Raw genomic sequence first — 19955 nt, forward strand, 5'->3', positions numbered from 1 at the left:
ATATTGCCTGGGTACAAACCGAGAGTGTTCCAAGTCAGAGAGTGTTCCAGGAACCCCATAACAAGACATATACAGTTATAGGCTTTAAAGAAAAAGAGACAGAAAAGGATGATCTACCTTTTAGAAAGAATATGACAGATTGCTTGTCTTTGATGAATTCACAGATGACTTTTCCTATTTCTAAAATTGCTACTGGAGTGTTGCATTTATACACATTACTATTCAACACTAAAAGTAAAGCACCTCTGCTTTTTGGACATATTCATAGGGGTGGTCTCACCATGAAAACTGAGAAAATCTGAGCAAGAACTTTCACCTTCTCATAGTTACTTCCTCCTTTGCAATAAGAATACCCACCTGCCCCTGAGCCACTTCCATGCCAATTGAACCAGAGGACCGTCCTTTGTTGGACCCATACACACAACACAGCCAGAAGAGTGAATCAACCAGATCTAAGGCGGGGCTCACGGCTGGAAGAATGACCTGAGCCAAACCCATGTTGGCCGAAGCCAGAAGAGTTCTCGAACTGACTCATGTCAGTCACTTACTCAGGAGATCAACAGCCCTGTCGCCATAGCCAGAAGACTGACCTGGGCCAGAGCCATGCTGACTGTGGCTAGAAGACTGACCCGGAGTTAGCTCCATGTTGGCTACAGCTTGGATGACCGTCCTGATGTGTAGTCCATGTTGCTCAGCGTGGGTAAAGGAGGAATCGAAGCTAGATCCTTGTTGACCCGTGAAATAGAGGACTGTCCTGAGCGAAGACTCATGTTGACTCCAAGCCAGAAGAGTGACCCGAACCAGACTCATATGAGCCATGACTGGAAGAGACTGAGCCAGACCCATGTTGGCCGAAGCAGAAGAGTGCCCGAATCGACTCCATGTCGTGGCCGCGTAATTCAGGAGACTGGCTAGATTCAGAGCCCTGTCGGGCTATAGCCAGAAGACTGACTTGAAGAACCACTCCGCGCCAGACCCATGTTGGACCTGTGAGCTAGAAGAGTGCCTGAACCGACTCCATGTCGGCTACTTACTAGGAGACTGGCCAGATCCAGAGCCCTGTCGGCCATAGCCAGAAGACTGACTTGAGCCAGAGCCATGCTGACCGTGGCTGGAAGACTGACCTGAGCTAGCTCCATGTTGGCCACAGCTTGATGACTGTCCTGATGTAGAACCATGTTGCTCATGGGTAAAGGAGTGACCCGAGCTAGATCCTTGTTGACCGTAGCCAGAGGACTGTCCTGAGTGAGACCTCATGCTGACCCTTGCCAGAAGAGTGACCTGAATCCAGACTCCATATGGGCCATGGCTGAAGAACGACCTGAGCCAGACCCATGTTGGCCGTAGCTAGAAGAGTGCCCGGAACCGGACCCATGTCGGCCACGACTAGGAGACTGGCCAGATCCAGAGCCCTGTCGGCCATAGCCAGAAGACTGACTTGAGCTAGAGCCATGCTGACCATGGCTGGAAGACAGACCTGAGCTAGCTCCATAAGCCATTGCCAGCTTGGATGACTGTCCTGATGTAGAACCATGTTGCCCATGGGTAAAGGAGTGACCCGAGCTAGATCCTTGTTGACCGTAGCCAGAGGACTGTCCTGAGCGAGACTCATGTTGACCAAAGCCAGAAGAGTGACCTGAACCAGACTCATATGGGCCATGGCTGGAAGAACGACCTGAGCCAGACCCATGCTGGTCGAAGGAAGAGTGCCCGAACTGCACCCATGTCGGCTGGGCGCATCAGGGGAGACTGGCTAGATCCATTCTGTCGGGCCATAGCCAGAAGACTGCTCCAAGGAATGACCAGAGCCATACCCATGTTGGCCGTGGCTAGAAGAGTGCCCGAACTGACCCATGTCGGGCCACGCACTAGGAGAGACTGGCTAGATCCAGAGCCCTTAATTTTCTCTCAAGTAGCCAGAAGACTGACTTCTGAAGAACGCACTCCGGAGCTCAGACCTATGCTGGGCCGTAGCTGGGAGACTGCCCTGACCCAGGACCCACGCCGCCACGGCCTTTAGATCTGGCCAGATCCAGACTCCATGTCTGCTGCACCAATACTGATGGGAGCTTGTGACTCATGCTGATCCATAGCTGGAAGACTGACCCGAGCTAGAGTCATGCTGGGCCAGAGCTTGACCTAATGCCCTGATGTAGATCCATGTCAGCCCCTGGCTAGAGGAGCGGGGACTCGAGCCAGAACCATGCTGACTATAGCCAGAGGGACTGTGCTGAGCCTGACTCATGTTGCCCAAAGCCAGAAGACTGGCCTGAGCCACAGACCATAACGCCACGCTGGAGGAACAACCTGGCTGACCCTTGTTTGCCGTGGGCTGGGGTAGTGCCCTAACTGGACCCATTTCGGCCCTGGCTAGAGACCTGCCAGATCCAGGACTCCATTGCCCTGGCGAGATCTGCCAGATCCAGACCCATGCTCTGCCATGGCCGGAAGACTGATGTGAGCCAGAGCCATGCTGACTGTGAAGTTGGAAGCAAGACTCCTGCCCTGAGCTAGATCCCTTCTGGCCAAAGCTTGAGGACTGTCCTGATGTGGAACCATGTTGTCCATGTGCTTATGCCTCGAGCCACTTCCCATGCTGGACTATAACCGAGGACTGTCCTGAGCCAGACCCATGCTGGCCGTGAGCTGGAAGACTGCCCTGAACCAGACCCATACTGCCACGTTAGAGACTGGCTGTGATCCAGCCCCATGTCGCTATAGCCAGAAGACTGACTGTAGCCAGAGCTCTGGTGGCTGTAGCTGGAAGACTGGCCTGTGCTAGATCCCTCCTGGCCAAAGCTTAATGAGTGTCGTGATGTAGAACCATGCTGTCCATGGCTAGAGGAGTGCCCTGAGCCACTTCCATGCTGACTGTATCCAGAGGACTGTCCTGAGCCAGACTCATGTTGACCAAAGCCAGAAGAGTGACCTGAACCAGATTCATATGGGCCACTGCTGGAAGAACACCTGAGCCAGACCCATGCTGGTCAGGAAGGAAGAGTGCCCGAACCGGACCCGCCGTCGGCCACTTCACTAGGGGACTGGCTGTATCCAGAGCCTCCTGTCGCCATAGCCAGAAGACTGACTCTACACCCGCGCCCAGACCCATGTTGGCCGTAGCTAGAAGAGTGCCCGGAACCGGACCCATGTCGGCCACTAGAGATTCCTGCTTAAACCAGAGCTCCTGTCGCCATAGCCAGAAGACTGACTTCTGAAGAATCCACCTGAGCCAGACCCATGTTGGTCAGGAAGCAGAAGAGTGCCGAACCGCACTCCATGTCGCCACGACTAGAGAGACTGGCTGTGACCAGAGCCCTGTCGGCCATAGCCAGAAGACTGACTGAGCCAGAGCCATGCTGACCGTGGCTGGAAGACTGACCTGAGCTAGCTCCATGTTGGCCACAGCTTGATGACTGTCCTGATGTAGAACCATGTTGCTCATGGGTAAAGGAGTGACCCGAGCTAGATCCTTGTTGACCGTAGCCAGAGGACTGTCCTGAGCGAGACTCCAAGCGACCAAGCCAGAAGAGTGACCTGAACCAGACTCATATGAGCCATGGCTGGAAGAACGACCTGAGCCAGACCCATGTTGGCCGTAGCTAGAAGAGTGCCCGGAACCGGACCCATGTCGGCCGCGACTAGGAGACTGGCCAGATCCAGAGCCCTGTCGGCCATAGCCAGAAGACTGACTTGAAGAACCACCTGAGCCAGACCCATGTTGTCCTGTAGCTGGGAGAGTGCCCCTGACCCAGACCCATCGCTGCCACGGCTCTTTTAGACTGGCCATCCAGACCCATGTCTGCCGCACTGAATACTGATGGGAGCCAGACTCATGCTGACCATAGCTGGAAGACTGACCTGAGCTAGAGCCATGTTGGCCAGAGCTTCACCTAATGCCCTGATGTGATCCATGTCGCCCCTGGCTAGAGGAGGACCTGAGCTGGTAGAACCACACTATAGCCAGAGGACTGTGCTGAGCCTGACTCATGTTGCCCAAAGCCAGAAGACTGGCCTGAGCCAGACTCATAATGGCCACGGCTGGAGGAACAACCTGAGCCAGATCCTTGTTGGCTGTGGTCCGGGTAGTGCCCCGAACTGGACCCATTTCGGCCCTGGCTAGGAGACCTGCCAGATCCAGACCCATGTCGGCCATGGCCGGAAGACTGATGTGAGCCAGAGCCATGCTGACCGTAGCTGGAAGACTGCCCTGAGCTAGATCCCTTCTGGCCAAAGCTTGAGGACTGTCCTGATGTGGAACCATGTTGTCCATGGCTAGAGGCGTGCCCTGAGCCACTTCCATGCTGACTATAACCAGAGGACTGTCCTGAGCCAGACCCATGCTGGCCGTAGCTGGAAGACTGCTCTGAACCAGACCCATGTCGGCTACGGCTAGAGATTACAGATCCAGCCCCATGTCGCTATAGCTGGGAAGATCATCTGCAGCCAGAGCTCTGGTGGCTGTGAAGGAAGACTGGCCTGTGCTAGGATCCTCCTGGCCGGGCTTAATGAGTGTCGCGGATGTAGAACCATGCTAACCAGGCTAGAGGAGTGCCCTGAGCCACTTCCATGCTGACTGTATCCAGAGGACTGTCCTGAGCCAGACTCATGCTGGGTCAGAAGAAGAGTGCCCGGAACTGACCCACATGTTTGCCGACCAGGAGACTGGCCAGATCCAGAGCCCTGTCGGCCATAGCCAGAAGACTGTCTTATGAGGAACGACCTGAGCCAGACCCATGTTGGCCGTAGCTAGAAGAGTGCCCGGAACCGGACCCATGTCGGCCACGACTAGGAGACTGGCCAGATCCAGAGCCCTGTCGGCCATAGCCAGAAGACTGACTTGGAGCTGTTTACGCGATCAAAATGGAAAGACTGACCTGAGCTAGCTCCATGTTGGCCACAGCTTGATGACTGTCCTGATGTAGAACCATGTTGCCCATGGGTAGAGGAGTGACCCGAGCTAAATCCTTGTTGTCCGTAGCCAGAGGACTGTCCTGAGCGAGACTCATGTTGACCAAAGCCAGAAGAGTGACCTGAACCAGACTCATATGGGCCATGGCTGGAAGAACGACCTGAGCTAGACCCATGTTGGCCATAGCTAGAAGAGTGCCTGGAACTGGACCCAGGTCGGCCGCGACTAGGAGACTGGCCAGATCCAGAGCCCTGTCGGCCATAGCCAGAAGACTGACTTGAAGAATCCACTCCGGAGCCAGACCCATGTTGGCCGAAGCTGTGAAGAGTGCTCCGAACCGACCCATGTCGTCACTCTACTCAGGAGACTGGCTGGTATCCAGAGCCCTGGGTCGGCCATACAGAAGACTGACTTGGGCCAGAGCCATGCTGACCGTGGCTGGAAGACTGACCTGAGCTAGCTCCATGTTGGCCACAGCTTGATGACTGTCTTGATGTAGAACCATGTTGCTCATGGGTAAAGGAGTGACCCGAGCTAGATCCTTGTTGACCGTAGCCAGAGGACTGTCCTGAGCGAGACTCATGTTGACCTAAGCCAGAAGAGTGACCTGAACCAGACTCATGAGCCATGGCTGGAAGAACGACCTGAGCCAGACCCATGTTGGCCGTCCGTAGGAAGAGTGCCCGGAACCGGACCCATGTCGGCCGCGACTAGGAGACTGGCCAGATCCAGAGCCCTGTCGGCCATAGCCAGAAGACTGACTTGAAGAACGACCTGAGCCAGACCCATGTTGGCCGTAGCTGGGAGACTGCCCTGACCCAGACCCACGTCGGCCACGGCCTTTAGACTGGCCAGATCCAGACCCATGTCTGCCGTGACCAATACTGATGGGAGCCAGACTCATGCTGACCATAGCTGGAAGACTGACCTGAGCTAGAGCCATGTTGGCCAGAGCTTGACGAATGCCCTGATGTAGATCCATGTCGTCCCTGGCTAGAGGAGTGACCTGAGCCAGAACCATGCTGACTATAGCCAGAGGACTGTGCTGAGCCTGACTCATGTTGCCCAAAGCCAGAAGACTGGCCTGAGCCAGACTCATAACGGCCACGGCTGGAGGAACAACCTGAGCCAGATCCTTGTTGGCCGTGGCCGGGGTAGTGCCCCGAACTGGACCCATTTCGGCCCTGGCTAGGAGACCTGCCAGATCCAGACCCATGTCGGCCATGGCCGGAAGACTGATGTGAGCCAGAGCCATGCTGACCGTAGCTGGAAGACTGCCCTGAGCTAGATCCCTTCTGGCCGAAGCTTGAGGACTGTCCTGATGTGGAACCATGTTGTCCATGGCTAGAGGCGTGCCCTGAGCCACTTCCATGCTGACTATAACCAGAGGACTGTCCTGAGCCTGACCCATGCTGGCCGTAGCTGGAAGACTGCCCTGAACCAGACCCATGTCGCCACGGCTAGGAGACTGGCCAGATCCAGCCCCATGTCGGCCATAGCCAGAAGACTGACTGTAGCCAGAGCTCTGGTGGCTGTAGCTGGAAGATCATTCGTGCTAGATCCCTCCCACAAAAGCTTAATGAGTGTCGTGATGTAGAACCATGCTGTCCATGGCTAGAGGAGTGCCCTGAGCCACTTCCATGCTGACTGTATCCAGAGGACTGTCCTGAGCTGCAGACTCATGTTGACCAAAGCCAGAAGAGTGACCTGAACCAGATTCATGGGCCGTGGTTGAAGAACGACCTGAGCCAGACCCATGTTGGCCGTAGCTAGAAGAGTGCCCGGAACTGGACCCATGTCGGCCACTTAATCAGGAGACTGGCCAGATCCAGAGCCTCCCGTCGGCTATAGCCAGAAGACTGACTTGAGCTAGAGCCATACAGACTGTGGCTAAAGACTGACCGAGCTAGCTCCGCTGGCCACAGCTTGGATGACTGTCTTGGATGTAGAACCATGTTGCCTGCTATGGGTAAAGGAGCACCCTGTGCCAGAGATCCTCTTGTTTGACTGTAGCTGAGGGACTGTCCTGAGCGAGACTCATGTTGACCTAAGCCAGAAGAGTGACCTGAACCAGACTCATATGAGCCATGGCTGGAAGAACGACCTGAGCCAGACCCATGTTGGCCGTAGCTAGAAGAGTGCCCGGAACCGGACCCATGTCGGCAGCGAGAGACTGGCCAGATCCAGAGCCCTGTCGGCCATAGCCAGAAGACTGACTTGAAGAACGACCTGAGCCAGACCCATGTTGGCCGTAGCTGGGAGACTGCCCTGACCCAGACCCACGTCGGCCACGGCCTTTAGACTGGCCAGATCCAGACCCATGTCTGCCGCGACCCGAATACTGATGGGAGCCAGACTCATGCTGACCATAGCTGGAAGACTGACCTGAGCTAGAGCCATGTTGGCCAGAGCTTGACGAATGCCCTGATGTAGATCCATGTCGTCCCTGGCTAGAGGAGTGACCTGAGCCAGAACCATGCTGAGTATAGCCAGAGGGACTGTGCTGAGCCTTGACCCATGTTGCCAAAGCCAGAAGACTGGCCTGAGCCAGACTCATAACGGCCACGGCTGAGGAACAACCTGAGCCAGATCCCAGCTGGCTGTGTCCAACGTAGTGCCCGGACTGACCCATTTCTGCCCCTGCGCTAGAGACCTGCCAGATCCAGACCTGCTGTCGCCATGGCCGAAGACTGATGTGAGCCTCAGAGCCATGCTGACTGTGAGCTGGAAGACTGCCCTGAGCTGATCCCTTCTGGCCAAAGCTGAGGACTGTCCTGATGTGGAACCATGTTGTCCATGGCTAGGTGCGCCCTGAGCCACTCTCCATGCTGACTATAACCAGAGAGGACTGTCCTGAGCCTCGACCCATGCTGCCACATGGAAGACTGCCCTGAACCAGACCCATGTCGGCCACGGCTAGGAGACTGGCCAGATCCAGCCCCATGTCGGCCATAGCCAGAAGACTGACTGTAGCCAGAGCCTGTGGCTGTAGCTGGAAGATCATCAGCAGATCCCTCCTGGCCAAAGCTACGAGTGTCGTGGATGTGGTGAACCATGCTGTCCATGCCAGAGGATGCCCTGAGCCACTTCCATGCTGACTGCAGGACTGTCCTGAGCCAAACTCATGTTGACCAAACCCAGAAGAGTGACCTGAACTAGATTCATATGGGCCATTTGCTGGAAGAACGAATTCGAGCCAGACCCATGCTGGTCGAAGCTAGAAGAGTGCCCGAACCGGACCACGCCGTCACTTGATCAGGCATCAGTTTATCCAGAGCTCCTGTCGCCAGCTGTAGAAGAGTGACTTGAAGAACTACCTGCCAGACCCATGTTGGCCGAAGCTAGAAGAGTGCCTGGAACCCGACTTGTCGTCACTACCAGGGAGACTGGCCAGAACCAGAGCCCTGTCGGCCATAGCCAGAAGACTGACTTGAGCCAGAGCCATGCTGACCGTGGCTGGAAGACTGACCTGAGCTAGCTCCATGTTGGCCACAGCTGATGACTGTCCGAACCATGTTGCTCATGGGTAAAGAGTGACCCGAGCTAGATCCTGTTGACCAGAGGCCAGAGGACTTCGTCCTGAGCAGACCTATGCTGACCTAAGCCAGAAGAGTGACCTGAACCAGACTCATGAGCCATGGCTCGAAGAACCCACTCCGGAGCCAGACCCATGCTGGGCTTAGCTAGAAGAGTGCCCGAACCGACCCATGTCGGCCGCTTACTCAGGGAGACTGGCCAGATCCAGAGCCCTGTCGGCCATAGCCAGAAGACTGTCTTGAAGAACGACCTGAGCCAGACCCATGTTGGCCGTAGCTGGGAGACTGCCCTGACCCAGACCCACGTCGGCCACGGCCTTTAGACTGGCCAGATCCAGACCCATGTCTGCCGCGACCCGAATACTGATGGGAGCCAGACTCATGCTGACCATAGCTGGAAGACTGACCTGAGCTGTCGCTTGGCCAGAGCTTGACGAATGCCCCGGATGTAGATCCAGGATGTTGCCCTGGCCAGAGGGAGTGACCTGAGCCAGAACCATGCTGACTATAGCCAGAGGGATCAGCTGAGCCTGACTCCATGCCACCAAGCCAGAAGACTGGCCTGAGCCACCATAACGCCAATGCTGGAGGAACAACCTGAGCCAGATCCTTGTTGGCCGGGCCGGGTAGTGCCCCAACCGCACCTGCCAGGGAGACCTGCCAGATCCAGACTGTCGCCATGGCCGGAAGACTGATGTGAGCTGGTGACCATGCAAGCTAATCGTGAGCTGGGAAGACTGCCCTGAGCTAGATCCCTTCTGGCCGAAGCTTGAGGACTGTCCTGATGTGGAACCATGTTGTCCATGGCTAGAGGCGTGCCCTGAGCCACTTCCATGCTGACTATAACCAGAGGACTGTCCTGAGCCTAGACCCATGCTGGCCGTAGCTGGAAGACTGCCCTGAACCAGACCCATGTCGGCCACGGCTAGGAGACTGGCCAGATCCAGCCCCATGTCGGCCATAGCCAGAAGACTGACTGTAGCCAGAGCTCTGGTGGCTGTAGCTGGAAGACTGGCCTGTGCTAGATCCCTCCTGGCCAAAGGTTAATGAGTGTCGTGATGTAGAACCATGCTGTCCATGGCTAGAGGAGTGCCCTGAGCCACTTCCATGCTGACTGTATCCAGAGGACTGTCCTGAGCCAGACTCATGTTGACCAAAGCCAGAAGAGTGACCTGAACCAGATTCATATGGGCCATGGCTGGAAGAACGACCTGAGCCAGACCCATGTTGGGTCAGAAGGAAGAGTGCCTGAACCGACCCATGTCGGCCGCCATCAGGAGTATCTGCCTGATCCAGAGCCCTGTCGGCCATAGCCAGAAGACTGACTTGAGCCAGAGCCATGCTGACCGTGGCTGGAAGACTGACCTGAGCTAGCTCCATGTTGGCCACAGCTTGATGACTGTCCTGATGTAGAACCATGTTGCTCATGGGTAAAGGGAGGGACCCGAGCGATCCTCTTGTTGACCGGGTGAGCCAGAGGACTGTCCTGGAGCGAGACTCCATGCTGACCTAAGCCAGAAGAGACCTGAACCAGACTCATATGAGCCATGGCTGGAAGAACGACCTGAGCCAGACCCATGTTGGCCGTAGCTAGAAGAGTGCCCGGAACCGGACCCATGTCGGTCGCGACTAGGAGACTGGCCAGATCCAGAGCCCTGTCGGCCATAGCCAGAAGACTGACTTGAAGAACGACCTGAGCCAGACCCATGTTGGCCGTAGCTGGGAGACTGCCCTGACCCAGACCCACGTCGGCCACGGCCTTAGAGGGCTACAGATCCAGACTCCATGTCTGCTGACCTCAATACTCGGGATGGGAGCCAGACTCCATGCTGACCATAGCTGAAGACTGGACCTGAGCTCAGAGCCACAAGCTGGCCAGAGCTTGGACGAATGCCCTGATGTAGATCCACAAGTTGTCCTGGCTAGAGGAGTGACTGAGCCAGAACCATGCTGACTATAGCCAGAGGACTGTGCTGAGCCTGACTCATGTTGCCCAAAGCCAGAAGACTGGCCTGAGCCAGACTCATAACGGCCACGGCTGGAGGAACAACCTGAGCCAGATCCTTGTTGGCCGTGGCCGGGGTAGTGCCCCGAACTGGACCCATTTCGGCCCTGGCTAGGAGACCTGCCAGATCCAGACCCATGTCGGCCATGGCCGGAAGACTGATGTGAGCCAGAGCCATGCTGACCGGGGAGCTGGGAAGACTGCCCTGAGCTAGATCCCTGGCCGAAGCTTGGAGGACTGTCCTGATGTGGAACCATGTTTTCTATATGGCTAGAGGCGTGCCCTGTTACCGCTGACTCATAACCAGAGGACTGTCCTGAGCCAGACCCATGCTGGCCGTAGCTGGAAGACTGCCTGAACCAGACCCATGTCGGCCACGGCTAGGAGACTGGCCAGATCCAGCCCCATGTCGGCCATAGCCAGAAGACTGACTGTAGCCAGAGCTCCGGTGGCTGTAGCTGGAAGACTGGCCTGTGCTAGATCCTCCTGGCCAAAGCTTAATGAGTGTCGTGATGTAGAACCATGCTGTCCATGGCTAGATGACTGTCCTGACCTAGATTCGTGTTGTCCATAGCCGGAGGAGTGACCTGAGCCAGATCCATGCTGACTGTAACTAGAGGACTGCCCTGAGCTAGACTCGTATTGACCAAAGTCCGATGACTGTGCTGAGCCAGACCCTTGTGGGCCACAGTTGGAAGACAGACCGGAGCCAGCCCCATGTAGGCCGCGGCTAGGAGACTGGCCAGATCCAGCCCCGTGTCGGCCATAGCCAGGAGACTGACTGGAGCCAGAGTCATGGTGGTCGTATCTGGAAGACTGGCCTGCGCTAGATCCCTCCTGGCCAAAACTTGATGACTGTCCTGATGTAGAACCATGCTGCCCATGGCTGAAGGAGTGCCCTGAGCCAGATCCATGCTGATTGTGTCCAGAGGACTGCCCTGAGGTAGACTCATGTTGACCAAAGGCAGAAGACTGGCGTGAGCCAGACCCATGTGGCCCACTGCTGGAAGACCGTTTGTAGCCAGACCCAAGTTGACCATAGGTGGGAGACTGCCCTGAGTGAGACCCATGTTGGCCGTGTCCTGGAGACTGATGGGAGCCAGACTCATGCTGACCATACCTGGAAGACTGACCTGAGCTGGATTTATTTTGGCCAGAAAAGTCTCTTTGAAAACTCAGTCTTCTGGATATGGATTCAGGCCCGTGTGTAATGCTTCCTCTGACGTTCCTGGAATGGGAATCATTCTCTCCTGCACTCCAACTTGAATGACTAGAAGAGGATTCTTGCCATTTGTCCTCTTTTCCTGTTTCTTCTTGTTCCTCTTGGTGCTGGTGACTGTTGTCTCTCAGCTTTGACCCTGAAGCTTGGCAGTAATCTTTGCTAATGATTTTATTATGAGCCCGAACCAGCTTGAATATCATCAGAAGATACTCCGTAAAATCCACTTTCTTGTTATGGTCTCGATCCAGATTTTGCAAGATGATATCCACAGTATCTGGATCATTTGGATTCTGTATAAGAGCAAGGTACAAAGAGTAGCTCTGTTAGTATGGACAATACACCTAGCTAACCAACTGAAGGAAGGATGTTAAAATATAAATGTTTGGCTTATGTATATGGAACTCATTCACATAGTCACTTAGGCAGTCCTGAGCAGAAAGAGAAAAAGGAATATGGAATGAATAATGCGGTGAGAAACAGCTAGAATAGGATAGGATGCAACTGGAAAATGAAAGGAAACAAGAGGGCTGATTATTTTTGGTAAAGAATGGGTCAAATATGAATGATTAGTTAATTTACAAGTAATACATTTTTATACTTACGTTAATTATATCAACTTTATTTGTCCAATTAAATTAACTAGGTAATTAATTTACTCACTGAGCAAAGATTTATTATGTTACTACTTGCCTACCATTATGTCATATGAGAGTATAAAGCAGTGAACAAGTTTGCTTCCTGAAAAAAATGGAATTTAATGTTTATTTGATCAGATATACAAACTTAAAATTATAGTTTATTATGATAAGGTTTCTACAAGAGTACATGAGAGAGGAACCATTGGGGGTCCTAGAAAGGTTAATGAGAGGAAATGATGCCTTTTGAAGGATGGATTAGAATTAGCCAAATGAAGGAGTAGGAAGGGAAGGAGAAGGGGAAAAGATTGTTCTAGGCAGAGGGAATGATATGAACAAATGGCTACAGGTGAGAGAAGTCATAGAGCTTTCAGGGAACTGAAAGAAATTCAGGATTGCTAGATTTAGAGTTTGAAGACTCAAGAAATGTGGATAGAGAGATAAATAGCAACTAGATTATGAGTTTTACGTTATGTTAAGGAACTTTGTACTTCATTTTAAGAGCAATCGGGAACTATTGAAGGATTTTTAGCTGAGGAGTGAAATGATTATATTTGCATCTAATGCTGAGAGTAGAAGTAGTAGGTGGCCTGAACCAGAGGACTAATAATAGTGATGAAGAGAAACGGGTTGTTTTGAGAGATTATTGATGAGTTAGATGGAGGTTGGAAGGTAGTGGTGTCTGCTGAGAGAGAAAATAAAAAATGATACCAGGTTTTTGCTTTCGGCAAAAAGATGAAGAAACAAGGTTAGAGGTGAAGATTATGAGATTCTTAGCTGACACACTGAATATATGACATCTGATATCCGAATATCATATCTGAAATCCACAGAAATCCAAATTTAAGGAATTGAAACTCAGAAGTCTGATATAAGCTCCCAAATATCTAAGCTATCAAATCTAGACCTGACAGTTTTAAGGTGGCGGACACACTCTTTTGTGATTCAGGGGTAATGCTAATTTCCTGAACTCAGATATCTACTTTGCAGTTTTTCTGAGGACTGTGTGGGTTTGTAAGAATTAGTCACTTAGATTGGACATTATTTAATCTATGGGTTTTGTTTGTTGTTTAGTAGGATCACTTCCTTTAGTTATGCTATGGAAACCATCATGGATCAGCTTTTGACGTTATCTCAAACCTTTACCAAACCCTGTTCTCTATCACCAAGTAGGAAGAATCCTCTAGGATGTTTGACATATGTGACAAGAAGGTGGAAAGGGATAAAGAAGAAAATTCCTGCATAATTCCATCCTGGCATGGAGTTCTTACCTTCAGAATTTGATGAAACTCATTTTCCAGAAGTTCTTTCATCTCTGCCTTGTTCAACATATCATACTCCCCATGCTGGGTGGCATATTGGTAGAAAACATCAATGACAGTGATGATGCCTTGTAGGAGTTTAGGCATTTTTTTTTTTTTTGCAAGTTTGAGTAACCTAAAGGGAGGAAAAAGAGATCAACCCCTTACTATTCTCATTTCTTGTTTAAACACATAAGTAGGTCTGATTATTTATAATAATTGTTCAGAATTAGTCAGGCATGATTAACTTCATTCTGTTGTAATCAAGAAGCAATTCACAGTTGAATGACTTGTTCAAATCATGTAGCAAGAGAGTGATGAAATTAGGAACATAATCCATAGGTCTTATTTCCATTCCTGAATGAATATAGGAAAAATGACTCTCTGTTTTTGGCTTCCCACCATTACCAGGGATAATATCAGCTTTGTTCTGGAGCTGTAGAAGTCCTGAGTGTTCCACTTCATCTGCTTCCTCTTTCTCTCTAGGTTCCAACCATACTATGGGTACAGTTCCACTATATACATGACACGCCTTACTCCAACTAAGGAGCATCAATGGCTGAACTGAACTCTCAAGACTTCTAGGTCAGAGAAAGTAGACAATGTGAGCAAAGCCAACAACAAGCCTAGGTGATATGAAGCTAAGGGTAACTGCTATTAGATCCAGTTTCTGTTCTCATTCTCCAAGCAGGAAGTGACCCTCAGACCTTATTACACAATAGAGAGAAAAAGCTCAGTTGTAAAGAAGGCAACCTGCCTGTGGATAATTAGAACCCCATGATATCCATGTTATGAGGGAAACAACCTCAAAGAAAGGAGATAGTATACATAGTCCTAGTCGTTTCATTTTTCTTTTCAGTAAACTTAAACTTATACCAAAGTTCCCCAGAGTATACTAAAGAGAAGCCTTGTATCTAGTGCCTCTTTGCCTTAGAGCATATCCTGGACTTTCATAATTTATAGCCCTAAGTACCCTTGAGTGGAGTTGAACTCCTGCTCACTTACCTAGCTCACCAGAGGAACAAGTAGGATAGAGACAGAAGCAGCTTTCAGGGTTCTGCTAGTTGGGCAGAGTGGCCTTTTTATAGAGGGAATAATGGTCCATCTTAGGGAGGAGCTGCTCTCTTTGAGATGTCCTAATTTACTCCTAAACAAGCCCATCACCACCTCTATCTCCACCTCCCAGGCGTTTACCTTCTTTCTCACTTCCTTACATGTTCACCTAAGATTGCATTAGCCATTCCCAAATCTGGGCTACTCTCAGCCCCACCTGCCAAAGTGTCAGGACACTTTGCAGAAAGGCCTCTTTTTGTATTCATCAAACTATGTAGCACAATAAATTGACAACAAATTGTGTGGATTTTAATAGAAATTGAATGGAGTGTGTGCAGGGATATCATGGCCCAAATGTCAAAGAATCATGGAAACTGATGATTAAAAGGACTGTAAAGATCATCTTGTCAAACTCTCCATTCTAAGCTAAATTTTCTTAAATGATATTCCAGCCAAAGTGTCATCTGTAGTATTGTTATTACCTTTTGAAATGGATAATGGCTCCAGGTCATCCTTTTTATTTCTTTAATTTCATTTTACCTTTTATCTCAATTTACCAGACCCCTTATTGGCCATTCACCAACGTAGCTTTCATTTCAAACACCATATAATCTTAGGAAGAAATGTGTGCTTGTTAGTGTGGGATCTATGGCTCCTCATGATCTGGGCTGTGGCTTTTTTCCAGCTCCATTTCTCCCCTCCATATTTCTCTTTGTGCTCCACCAGTAATTAACTAGTAATATTTCAAACTTCCTCAATACACCATGTTATTTCATATTTTTTTCTTAGAATGTCTTTCCTCATTGTCTGCCTAGTGAACTAATTATTCTTCAAAATCCAATTTAGGCTTCCCATAGGAAATCTTTCCTGAATTACTCAAGAGGGAGTTGTAATTGTGTATCTTGTTCATATTTATTGTTGTATCAATCATACTATATTGTAATCTTTAAAAATTGTTTTACTATACAATTATTGTTTAATATAAAAATTAGAAAATATTGATAAGCAAATAAGATAAAATCAAAATACCTTTAAAACTACTAGCCAAAAATAACTACTGTTAGTTATTTGTTGTATATCCTTGCCTTTCACAAACACACACATACACATACACGTATACACACATACACACACATTTGTCTATGGGCTTATTTCATTTCTAGGCTATGAGCTCCGTGAGAATAAGGAATGGACATTATTTATCCTTATGTCACTTGGAGACCTAGTATACTGCTTGTCACATAACGGTCTCCAATAAATGTAAGTTTGAATTCAATTGAAAGAAAAACAAGGATCAAGACTATAGTCCTCTGTGTTGACCAACTTCCACCTTTTCACACAATTACTAGGGTCTGCCCTCTCTCTTGTCATCTTTGCCTCAGAGGACATGATTTTACCTGAATATAAACTGAATCTTAGCATTGAGAATCAGTGAATAGCTTTCTGCTTTTTTCTGAGGCCCTCGCTCTGCATTTCTTCCATTGTGAACATATAACACAAATTTCACTGAAGGTGTGTGAAGTTACATGGACTTAAAACTTGTGCAATATGGTCATCAGGATTTGAGAAGGTGTGGTAGCAACTGTTGGCAAGTGATAAATTACAGGATTCCAAATTCAACTATTGTTAGGCTATGTGTTTTCTTCTAAGAATTGCCCAGAGGGCTGCAGAGTCAGTATCCATTCTGTAGACGTGTTTCCTCTGGACATCTGATTGGGCCAGGTTTTCATGCCTCATCAGAACAATGACCTTTTAAAGGTGTGGCTGAGACTGTGGGAGTAAAGGGGAGGTGGAGTTTGCTGAGTGAAGACCAATTTCCTGCAGGAGCCAGCTGTTGTCACGAAGGGAGGAGAGGGTTGTGAGTGAAGACTATTCCAGGTGAACGTGCTCTTGGGGCCAGTGTTCTCCTAAAATAGGGGCCAGCAAACTTGTTTTTTTTTTTTTTTTTGTAAAGGGCCAGATAGTACACAATATTATCTCTGCAGGACAGATAGTTTTTGTTGCAACTACTCAACTCTGTTGTTGTAGCATAAAGGCAGCCATAGATGATATGTAAACAAACAAGCATGGTTTTGTTTCAGTATAACTTATTTATCAATACTGATCTTTGAATTTAATATAATTTCACATGTCATATTTTTTCAACCACTTACAAATGTAGAAAACCTTTTTATCCTGTAGGCTACGCAAAAATGGATGACAAGCTAGCTATGAACTGCAGGCTGTAGTTTACCACTCTTTGCTCCTCTTCTGTATTTGCTTTTCATGAAGATTCTCCAGGAGAGGAGGATCTGAGAGAAAACAAGGGCTGAAAAGTGTGGTACATCAGAACCACTCACTCTTGCATGAGAGAGCAAGAGTGAAGGTGAATTTGTGAATGTCAGCATGTGTGGGGTGGTGGGGAAAGGGAACAGAGCAAGGGATCTTTGGCTGCTCATAAAAGGGAGATAAATTTTGATTTGATGTAAGGGAGAAATATTTAATATTTGCATTGACTGAAAATGCAATGAGCTCTTTGTGAAGTAATTGAATTTATTGTCAAGTATCATATGAATAGTTTTTTACTATTAAAGAAAAAATTAATTCTTTCAGTACTTTGTTTTCTGAATATGCTCACCAACTAGAATTTTGTTAGGCTTTATTTCCTGGTTTGTATCATGAAAATAAGAGGCATATTACATATGTGTTTTGGTCTCTTCTCTCCTTGTTGAGAATTACTTATTAAGAGTTGGACTAGATTATCACCAAAGTCACTTTCGAAACAGATTCATGTTTTTTTTCAGAGTGTGTTCTCCACAGTAACAGGGTTGCACATGAAGATTCCTCCATCATAGGTTTGGTTAGTGGTTTTTCCCCTTGGAAATGATAGGTTTCAGGAGAAAAGCTTTTCTATGGTATGTGCCATGTTCTAGGTTTTTGAGTACCTTTCTCTGTGTGTTGGCAGAAGAATGGAAATTACATTCCTTTTTATGTCAAGCATAGTGCTTTGTGTGTGGGTGTACATTGTTTCATTAATTCTAACAACAACCCTGTTATCTAGATATTATATTTCCATTTTGCAGATGAGCAAACTGAGGCTCAGATGAAATCCATAACTTGTTTCAAGCCACTTAGCTATTAAGTGGAGAAGACAGAATTCAAATTCAAATCTGCTTTTTCTAGGAATAGTCAGCAAGTAGGGAACTATTGTCTTGATAAAGGAAGGGTTTTGGAAACAGTTCTTCAGGAATGGAGTGTTTCACCTAGGAAAAACAAACAAACAAACAAAACTAGCAAGGATAAAAAGTGAAGTTCCCATACCATCTGTGTGCACTCATTTTTTTTCTGCCTGTCTGGAAGGCAGAATAATGTGCCTATTGCACCATCTCTTGGATCATAGGGAAATTCTAAAGCAGATCTTTTCTTCATTGACTTTTCTGTCCTTTTTCCTTACAGAAATTATTTCATGTAATTTCTGACAGTTCTTTGTAGCCTAGTCTCTATAAATGAGGAGACTGTGTAAAAAATAGGGATATGTCTATAAGAGAAGGTTGAAGGTCATGATTTTGGGTAAATGGAATCAAAAGAAGTTAGCTATAATATGAAACTGGTCAAATAGTGCTTCCTTCTATATCCTCTTTTGGTATGAGTCCTTTTTACTATTACCTCAAAAAATAAAAAATGGATTGGATGTAGTTTTACAGCTTAGTATATATTCCCTGGGGATGAGACAGGCATGGTGACATATCTTTCAGCTTCAGACCCACACTCTGGAATATATTCTGCTTCAGTACTGGTCTGCCTATTGAGTTGTTTCTTTCTCTCTTAATATCCTCCATTTTCTCTTCCAAGAACTCCAAAATGTTCCAAATGCTGGGAATCCAGAGCTCATTTATACTCGTATCCTTTTATTTATTCTCTCAGTATCTTTCTCATATATATATATGAGAGTGAGTGAAGACTATTCCAGGTGAATGTGCTCTTGGGGCCAGTGTTCCCCTAAAATAGGGGCCAGCAATCTTTTTTTTTTTTGTAAAGAGCCAGATAGTACAAAATATTATTTCTGCAGGACAGATAGTTTTTGTTGCAACTACTCAACTCTGTTGTTGTAGCATAAAGGCAGCCATAGATGATATGTAAACAAATGAGCATGGCTTTGTTTCAGTATAACTTATTTATCAATACTAATCTTTGAATTTAATATAATTTCTCATGTCATATAGTTTTTCAACCACTTACAAATATAGAAAACCTTTTTATCCTGTAGGCTGCACAAAAATGGATGACAAGCTAGCTATGAACTGCAGGCTGTAGTTTACCACTCTTGTGCGCTCTCTCTCTCTCTCTCTCTCTCTCTCTCTATATATATATATATATATATATTTTTTTTTTTTGGTCTCACTCTGTTGCCCAGGCTAAAGTGCTGTGGTACGACCATGGCTCACTGTAGCTTCCAACTCCAGGGCCAAGTGATCCTCCCACTTCAGCTTCCCAAGTAGCTGAGATTATAGGTGTATGCCACTGCATCTGTCTAATTTTTAAATTTTTTGTAGAGATGAGGTCTCACTGTGTTACTTAGGCTGTGTGTTCTTATCTTGATATTTGATGCTCTTACTGGCTTGGTATTCATAGTCTCTATCCCTTAGTTCCTACTACCTGAAACATTCAGGATGCAGACCTGGTCCATTAAAGTGGACAGATGGAGAAGAGTGACTGGAAGCGATTCTCACGAACCGTTCAGGTGTTAGAAATGGTACCAAAAAAAAAAAAAAAGAAAAAAAAGTTTAGATATAAGGACCTCGATTGTCGGAAAAAAAATCCAGAATATTTGTCTTTTAATGTCTGTGTGTTTGTGTGTGTGTGCGTGTGTGTGTGGCAGGGGATAGTGGTGGGATAGGAGATAGAGATAGAGAAGGGAGAGTAAGGCATTGTAGTATGAATGTAGTGAGTAGTAAACTAATCAGACCTCTGTTTCCTTTCTGGCCTCATCTTTCACCACTCTCCCTCTTGTGGTACCCAGCTGAAGCCATATTAACTTCCTTGGTATTCTCCAAAACCTCCAGGCATCCTTCTTTTTAAAAGAATTTTTGGTACCAGTACCATGCTGTTTTGGTTACTGTAGCCTTGTAGTATAGTTTGAACTCAGGTAGCATGATGCCTCCAGCTTTGTTCCTTTGGCTTAGGATTGTCTTGGCAATGCGGGGTTCCATATGAACTTTAAAGCAGTTTTTTCCAATTCTATGAAGAAAGTCATTGGTAGCTTAATGGGGATGGCATTGAATCTATAAATTACCTTGGGCAGTATGGCCATTTTC

At 48.3% G+C, this 19955-nt stretch overlaps 1 protein-coding gene across 1 annotated transcript in view; it reads right to left on the reverse strand.

Annotated features, from left to right (window-relative positions):
• Positions 1-5751: 5751 nt before the first annotated feature.
• FLG (filaggrin) overlaps positions 5752-19955 on the reverse strand; it is an 89023-nt gene continuing 74819 nt past the window's right edge. Inside the window, 10 exon segments of the mRNA XM_031666315.1 lie at positions 5752-6369; positions 7064-7372; positions 7743-8086; positions 8379-8459; positions 8741-9477; positions 9704-9954; positions 10243-10692; positions 10778-11962; positions 13579-13744; positions 16895-16969. Of these exon segments, the coding sequence (XP_031522175.1) occupies positions 5752-6369; positions 7064-7372; positions 7743-8086; positions 8379-8459; positions 8741-9477; positions 9704-9954; positions 10243-10692; positions 10778-11962; positions 13579-13744; positions 16895-16969 (4216 nt within the window).

This window comes from Papio anubis, chromosome 1, assembly GCF_008728515.1.
Source record: "Papio anubis isolate 15944 chromosome 1, Panubis1.0, whole genome shotgun sequence".
NCBI lineage: Eukaryota > Metazoa > Chordata > Mammalia > Primates > Cercopithecidae > Papio > Papio anubis.